This window comes from Nestor notabilis, unplaced genomic scaffold (genome assembly GCF_000696875.1).
Source record: "Nestor notabilis isolate BGI_N333 unplaced genomic scaffold, ASM69687v1 scaffold23130, whole genome shotgun sequence".
Lineage (NCBI taxonomy): Eukaryota > Metazoa > Chordata > Aves > Psittaciformes > Psittacidae > Nestor > Nestor notabilis.
This window is the reverse complement of record NW_009911854.1, coordinates 1-8301: the sequence shown is the minus strand read 5'-3', so window position 1 is coordinate 8301 and position 8301 is coordinate 1. Positions and strand designations below refer to the sequence as shown.

Below are 8301 nucleotides of genomic sequence, written 5' to 3'. Positions count from 1 at the left end.
GGGCAACCTTGAACTACAGGTGGTGGGAGGCCACGAGCCTCCCTGGGCAGGTGCAGAAGAGTGGAGCACGGGACCTGGAGCTCATTTCTAGCCTTGGTTGTGAATACGTTGCTTTTCACTTCCTCAGTTACAAACGGGAGGTATGAGTCTGTGTCTTGGAAGTACTCTGATCTACTTATAAACAGTGCAAAATTACTCAACTACATGTGGTCATGAGCAGGACAGTGTGTGGTTTATGAAAATACCATCAACAGTTTATTAATAGTTTTTGATTTATTGCCATGATTTGTCTTCTGTCCCCAAAAGTCTAGTTCGCACGCTATGTATACAGCAGAGAAAAGCTGAAATCTCATGATAGGACAAACAAACTTTAGTTTAAAACAAAACCAACCCAGGAGAATGGAGGAAAGATTTTGGCAGTTCCTGACAGTTCAGCAGAAGCACTATTACAACTTGCAGAAGAGCGGGATTGACTCTAGAGGAGCATTCTTTATTGCCAAAAGAAAATGCTGATGCTACCAAAACCCATTAAATGCTCACACCTCGCAATCAAAGATACTCTGGTGCTGTGCATGCGTACCTATGCGCGCGCTCGCACAGGGAGATCTGGTTTTCCTTAGCTTCTGTGTGCTTTTTATGGAGCTTTGCTCATCCTGCGGTTTGCCAGAAGTAGCCCAGAGGACAGTTTAATCCTGTTTGCTGTTGCAAGACTGTCGAACAGATGATTTCTGATGCTCCAACAACGTGATAGACTTTTCCGAATTTTCCAAGTTTCTGAGCAGAGTCTCTAGCCGCCTTTTGATCTTCTTCTGATCCTCAATGGCACACCCGATCACCACAGACTGAAACTTCTGATCGATGGGTCCTGCTGGCACGTCGGATGTGCACGCACCATAAAGCGACATTAAGCGGATTTTGGCGTCTTCCAAATCATCTAGAAGTTTATTGACGATTTCATCGATCATCTTGGTGGCATGCAGGAGGGATTCCTGCTGCTGGGCGTTCCGGATGGTTTCCACAGAAACCTCCACCGTGAGGGTTCGGCCCATCAGGCGATTAGCTGTCAAATTAAGCTCTTCTCTCTCACCTACATTGAAAAAGAGGAAATATTCTAGGTTACAGGGGAATACTTTCCTGTGCAAATAACATCATAGAATCATAGAATGGTTTGGGTTGGAAAGGACCTTAAGATCATCTAGTTCCAACCCCGCTGCCAAGGGCAGGGACACATCACACTAGACCATGTCACCCAACGCTCTGTCCAACCTGGCATTGAACACTGCCAGGGATGGAGCATTCAGTTTCCCCAGGCAACCTGCTGCAGTGCGTCACCACCCTCACAGTGAAGAACTCTTCCTTACATTTAACCTAAATTTCTTCTGTCTTAAGTCTTCTCCCCTCAAGACAAACTGCTACAACTTAGCAATAAGCAAGGCTGTTTTTTTAAGTGGCAATCAACAAGATTTCCAGGGGGCAGAAATGAGTTTTTTGCCTCTGCCTGAGTCCTACCTATTTCGCAGAAGCATCTTCTGATTTGAAGTGAGGCATTAAGCTCTCCTAAGAATGTAAGCAATGCTCTTCCGCTGCCAACACACCACTTGCTGTGTCACAGTAAAGCAAAGCATACAATATTCCCAGAAAACATTATTCATTAACCAAACTGGCATGTTAAGGCCCTTCTGTGCCACTGTGAGGGTGAGATTCAGGCAGCATCCCAGGCAGCCATAAAGAGAAAACTGATTCCTGCTACCAGATGCAATTAGGGGCCATGAAGAAACTGGGTTTCTATTACCTGAAAACAGGTTTTCCCCAAACCGTGGACACAACATATTTGACATGTAGGGTCCTGAAAAGCCAATGAACCAGCAATTTGAAGCACCTGATATAAAACATACATTTAGGGAACGTATTTAAAGCTGTATATCACACAACCATGACAACGATCTTAATCATCAGGTTCCTGCAGGCTGTACCCTGTGTAGCACTCACGCCTATGCAGAACTCAAAGTCACTAAAATGCTGGGTTTTAAACTGTATTTAAGCATCATTGTTATCATCAACTTCCCTCCCTCAGCTGAGCTGTATTACTCTGATTTTGAAAATAAGCCAGTGAATTGAGTATGGGCTGTCATGTTGTCCTGGTTTCAGCTTAAACCACAACACACATATACACCATGGTGATGTTCATGGCATATCATCTGGCTGAACAACAGCGTCTGAAGTTACACAGTCAAGAAAACGGGGATCCCAGGATACAGGAATCCTGAGCTGGCTCCAGGGCCTGCACCTTCACCAGCAGCACACATGCAAGCAGAGCTGCTCCCTAAGGCATGGGCTGTCTGACTTCGAATCAGTTGGGAGGGCATGGCAAAGCAGCTGCTTACCTTCGCTGATGTGCCTCATGTCCTGGCTGTTCTGTATGTTGTGGATCATTTCTAGCAGCGTTTCTTTCTCTTGCTCCATGGCAGATGCTGCGTCACGGAAAGCCTCTACCCTGAACATGGTTGAACCAAACAAAATGTTTAAATAATAAAATAGCTGTTCACCTCTACAGCTGCCAAGAACTGTTTTCTTAAGCTTCAGCTTAAGACATACAGTCAGTTCTTAATTACCCATGAGCCAGCCTCTCTGATTTCATGACCTTTGTCTCTATCTTATCTTCACTTTTCAACATTAAATATAATTTATAAAACCCAAACCAACAGTAATTCAATCAGACTTACATCTTCTGTGTTTCTGACAGTGCTGTTCTGCCCTACTCCATGGTTAGCCTTGATATCCAGAGCCTGATGGTACTATAACCCCACAGCAGAAGTCCTGTAGCTAACTGGCAACTATTACCAGCTGCTCAACTGGAAGAGAAACAGACCGAGTCCTCACCAGGGAACTTGGGGGTGCAGGGGGCAGCAAGGGGGAATGGAGGCAGCAAGGGGGCCTGGCTCCCCTGCCACCCCGAGGCCTGCAGCACAGAACCCTTGTGACCCACCTACAAAGCAACAAACTCAAGATGCCACCTTGGAGCCAAATGACCCCTTTCACAAGGGAGAAAAATGGGCGAGAGGGACAAACTCACACACTTGTCTTAACCTGAGCAAGTGGCATGCCCTGGCTGCTGGGAGAAGATGCTGCACCACCTGCCCCCATGGTCTCTGGTGTTTTCAATGGCTCGATGCTCACTGTGATTCACACAGGGAGGAAGGTTCTGTGAGAGCAGCTCCTGCTTCTGGGCTTGCAGAGAAGCACAAAACTCGGTTCCTCCTGAAACAGGACCCCTGCTCCAGTCCTGTTCACTGCGCTGAAACTCACGCATGATGCGGTGAGGGAAAGGAGTTGCTCTCCCTGGTAACTTCAGTCTTGGGAAGCTGTGTGGTTGCATGCCCCCAGTCTGCCCTCCTCCTCATGGTGTAAGGTACAGACCCTTCTGGCCATGGGCCATGTGAAAATGCCATACTAGAAATGTGAGTGCAGGTCCTTAGGTCATGTCTTACTCCCCACCATGGTATTAAGGAAAGGATTTTGCATTAAGCTGAGTAATATGGAAAAGCACACTTCGGAACTACATACTGTGGAGACCAAGGACAAGAGAGAAACATCCCCCTCCCTTGGCTTTGCCCCAGAGGCCTGAGGGTAGGGGCTCACAGAGGACTCGCCAAGCTTCAACTTACTGCAAGAGTTGTGCCTAAAACATCAACTCTGCACTCCCAGACCCCACAGAAAAGCAGAATACCACGTGAACCTGGCTGAGGGTTTCAGATGCCTCCAGCGCACAGCCCGAGAGGTCCAGCTACTGTAAGCAACACGGGACTCCATCTATCCTGAAATGTTTATTAAACCTGGCCAGGAAAGGGGAAACAAACCAAAACATTGGTAAGTCTCTTAGGTGCTCTGTGCTCTCCAACATGACCCTGCCCTGAAATGGTGGTGCCTTATTGCTGCTCTTGCAACAGGTATGGAGCTGCTGCTCCTTCCTTCCTTCCTTCCTTCCTCACAGGCTGGCTGAGGGCAGGTAACTTCAGAGAACAGCAGCAAGGGAAAAGAGGGCGAAAAGAACACTGAAGAATGGGAGCATCTGAAGATATAAATAGTCATACTTCACATGCAGCCTGCTCACGAAATGGTTCTGTTTTACAAAATATTTAGCCTAATTTAGTCAGTGAAAGCACAAGCTTCAGGCCTTGCCTTTAATGTTCATTCTGAGGAGGAGTGGGAAAAAGTTAATGCAATGCAAATTCTTGCCGAGAGCAAATGCTTTTAATTATTATTTTGGAGTGGTTCCTAAGAGCAATGAGGCAGGTGGAGTCATTCCATGCCTCAGATGTCTGCACTTTGTAATTTAGGAAGTCTAGCAGTATTTTCATAAATGCCTCACCACGTCTTTTTAAAAAACTAGTGTTTTCACTGTTTTATAAATGCATCGTGGCCACTGGAGAGCTTAAAATTAAAAACTGCAATGGTGTTCTTAAATCAGATTCAGTATATTATTGCACTGCCTTAAAAACTAAAGGTCTGCCTTCAGAGGATGGATCAATCCTGGATTTCCACAGGCTTTGCTAGGTCCTATGAAGAATGTGGAAGAACTGCATTGCAGAGATGCATCCTGAATTGGTGCAATTCTAGAGAGCGCGTAGAACATCATCACTGCTTCCAAAAGCCAGCTACTGGTATGCAAGGTAGGACCTAAAAGCCAATTGATCAGAATTCATGAGTGTATGCTGAACCCCCTCTCCCCCTCCCCATTTTACCAACTAGAACTTTGACTGACATTATTTCACAGAGAGTCATGTAACCAAATCTTGAGAACTATTTTATTTGCAGTAATTGCTACTTGGGAATTATCTTAACCACTTCTTCAACTGCAACACAGAATGCCACACAACTAAAATCCACTGGGATTTTGATTTTAGTGTATTTGCTTCCACAAATGGCAGCCAAAATGAGCACCTACCCCAGCACTGTGTCATGGCACAGGAAGAAGGCAACACAGATCCTGCCACAGGGGCAAAGGGTCAGGGAAGCAGCATGTCAGGGCTCCCCTTTGCTCTCCCTTCTAAAAATTTCCATCTTGACCAATTACTACCGGTATGATGGGACTAAATAACCCTAAAAATTAAATTAAATTCTTTGGGTTTCAGAGAGCTCTTGAAGGCAGAGTGGGGGCACAAAATGGTAACATAGTGTATTGGCAGCAAATACAGCACCTCAACAGTCAGCTAGCAGGAGCTGCAGCTTGAACAGGAGATGGGAGGAGGTGGCTTGAGAAAGGCAAGTCAAGGTAGCAGAGGGAACAGGCAGCTGGCACTGCTAGAGACCTTGGTCACAAAACACCCAGACAGGATCACTTCAGAACAGCGCTCTAGGGGCAAGAAAAAAGGAAACCACTTACACCAGCCTCAGGAAAATGGTCAGTGCTCCAGAGAAGATGCTGTGGGCTCTGTCAAGGTGAGATGCCCACCACATCCCTGCCCTATTTCGCTGCCCCGGCCTGTAGCGAGGCCTTGGGGCAAGGGTCTTCTCCTGGCCCCTGGCCCGCATGGACTGCACACCTTTCCCTCCTCTCCCTCTGCAAGAGTGCCAGGTCCATGCCTTGTAGTCAGCTGTCCTGACTTCTTCCCTAAAATGTGCTTAAACTTCATAGGTTTTTGTGAATCTTGACTTTCTTGGGGTGGGGGACAAAGAAAGAAGGCTGGAAGAGGTAAACCTCCAGCAAAGATGATTGCTGTGGAACAGGGTGGAAACACAATCCAAGTCTCAAAAAACAACTAACCAAAGAAAAGAAGGCAAAGAAAAGCGAACACAAAATACTCATATTCCAGCCCAATTATCACTTATCTTGATGCAGCAACATGGTCTAACAGATGAAAACATCCAGCCATATTTTTACTTGGAGTGTGTCTGTCGCTTTGAACACCAACTAAATATTCCACCCATTACCGAAGACTGGAAAAACATTCCTGGCTTATGGTTTCGCGCGGTCCGAGCGCGATGAGCCGTGTGGTGCCTTTCTTTCCCACATGCCATTCCCATGAGCAGAGCATTCCCCTGAGGAACAGGTGGACCGGCCACGCTTTGTTTCCAGATGAGAAACTGGACACCCGCTTTCTTGTGACAGCTGCAATAACTCCGTCCTTCACATGAGTCCTGACTTAAACAGCTCTCTGTTAAAGCTGGAGGTGTGGACAAGTGTTCAAAGGCAGTAAGAAACATCTGAGGATGGTGTGGCCTTCTGCCTGAGATGGAGCTGTGCACAGTGGACAGAGACAACGCAGGGGGGTTCACCCTGACATCCTCAGCTGCTTAGACTGAGCTTCCGCTCTCAGGTGAGCAGAGGCATACAAATGAATGTCTCTGAGGGAGAACAGGAGAAAAAGTACAAAAAATGACGGTTTTAGGAAAGAAAAAACCCAAGAGTCTGACTTATCTCATGTACCATTATGCCCCGGACTGCGTGTTCACTGAACCACCAGAACATGGTGACTCATGAACACAGACTCTGGTCTTGCTTCCAGCTGCTCCCGAGATGTCTTGGCACTCACGGGCAGTCAAGGCAACATGAAGATCCAAGCCCTTACAAGGGACAAACGTGCCACCTGCCCCCCTGGCCACGGGCTCGCTCCCTGGCAGCCAAATTTATCCCCCTTTCCCACTCACTTTCCTTAGACAAAAGGTCCCTCTGCAAACACTGGGCAGGGAGGTACAAAAAAACCCTGATACTGTCAGAAAAGCAGCTCTCGGGGTGGAAGGGAAGGGAGAAAAGGGAAAGCTGTTCAAACCAGTGCATTTCTGATGAGATGAGGGATGCCTCAGGGTTCAGCCGACCTTAAACTTGAGAACTGAGGATTGTCAGGGGGTTTAATTAAAGGCTGTACTTCACTTTGACAAATTTTCACTTATAGTCACAAGCAGCATCTCGAGGGTCTATAGCTAAATTAAACCGGCTGGAGAAGGAAGAAGTGTGGAAGCTCTTCCTCCTGCCATTCAAATAACTTTGCAATGAGGTGTGCTGGTTAGTTGGGCATGTTAAAAATACAGGAATTCAGCGACTTTAATCAAAGTAGTTTGACTCTTTCTTTGTAAACTGCTCCTTGTTTAAACTATGCCTGTCTGAAAGTCCCACAGCAAACTGGGAGTTGTAATTTGGGGTATAATTTCTAGTTAACCAAACCGTCTGTTTTGTTTCGGAGACGCTCAGCGAATGCGAAACACGTCTTTGTATATCCTGCTGCTTCTTTTCCAGTTACATATTCATGTGCCAGACCTGGATGTGAGCAGCAAGACTTGTTTGCAGACAGTGATTTGGTTTAGTCAAATTCAAAGAAGTCTGAGAAGGACTTCAAGGAGATTCAGTCGAGCTAAGGGCAAGGCTAATATAATAGCGCATAAAGTCCACTCCCAATTAATGCAAAGCAATGAGAGCAGAAAGGGGAAAACGCAACTCCCGTGTCCCACGGAGCTCTCGTAATTGCAGGAAAGTCCTAGAAACATCGTGGGTGGTTCTGCGAGAGCCGCTGATCAATATGCAGCTGTAATGAAGGAAAGGGCGTGTTGCAACAGTACTGGCAGGAGGTGAATCAGTGGTACACCCGCAGCACCCGCGCATCCAGCCACCCCGGGACAGGCACCGTGTAATTAGGCAGAGCTGAGAGGACGAGGGAGATGATTAAAGGCGAGGAATCGCCTCTCATGCTGCCGAGCTGGGGAAACATCAAATGGGATTATTTGGGGAACGGCAAGTAGCAGGAGGAGACCGGACGCGCCTTGGTGCAGCGAGGAAATACACATCGTACTCGGGGCTACTTCGGAAACATACACCTAAGCTGTAGGATGTGGTGCTACTCATTCAGAGTCGCAGGAGTTACTGCACACTTCCGAGAGGAGGTGGATGTAAGCACGGGTAACGAGCACATCCATAGCTGAACCAGCGAGTGCAAAGGGAGGCTGGGGAGACACGAAGCCTCACACATCACCACCGCACCACCCGTCACTCACACACCACCACATTCAGCACTGCAGGTGAGAGCCTGGCAAGAGCCTCTGGGAGCCCGAGTGACACCACGTTTTATGCTCGTATTTCCTCCATCTCCTTGTGAAACACCTGCCCGAGAGGCGCGGGACAGGGGCCACAGGGCTGCGAAGCGGGATGAGGGACACGGCCGTCGTCGGGTCACTGCTGCCCGGCGCTGCACCCAACCCGCCATCCCCCGTGTGCTGAGGGCTCCCCAAGCCCTAAAGCGTAACGAACCCACAACCCCCTTTGCACTCCCAGCGGGGAATGTCGGCTCTCACCCCTCCACACACACACAC

At 47.8% G+C, this 8301-nt stretch overlaps 1 protein-coding gene across 1 annotated transcript; it reads right to left on the bottom strand.

Annotated features, from left to right (window-relative positions):
• Nucleotides 1-254: 254 nt before the first annotated feature.
• BAG2 (BCL2-associated athanogene 2) lies at nt 255-2553 on the bottom strand. The gene is made up of 2 exons (XM_010016712.1): nt 2385-2553; nt 255-1087 (listed from the first exon to the last, which is right to left on the bottom strand). The coding sequence occupies exons 1-2, from the start codon at nt 2500-2502 to the stop codon at nt 687-689; spliced, it is 519 nt and encodes a 172-aa protein (XP_010015014.1). The 5' UTR covers nt 2503-2553; the 3' UTR covers nt 255-686.
• Between the last annotated feature and the right edge of the window lie 5748 nt (nt 2554-8301).

Excerpts from the sequence above, each read along its gene's own strand:
- BAG2 (XM_010016712.1), bottom strand. The coding sequence starts at position 2,502 with ATGTTCAGGGTAGAGGCTTTCCGTGACGCAGCATCTGCCATGGAGCAA. Across the intron at positions 1,088-2,384 it reads CATGAGGCACATCAGCGAAG|GTGAGAGAGAAGAGCTTAAT; the intron begins GTAAGCAGCTGC and ends TTTTCAATGTAG.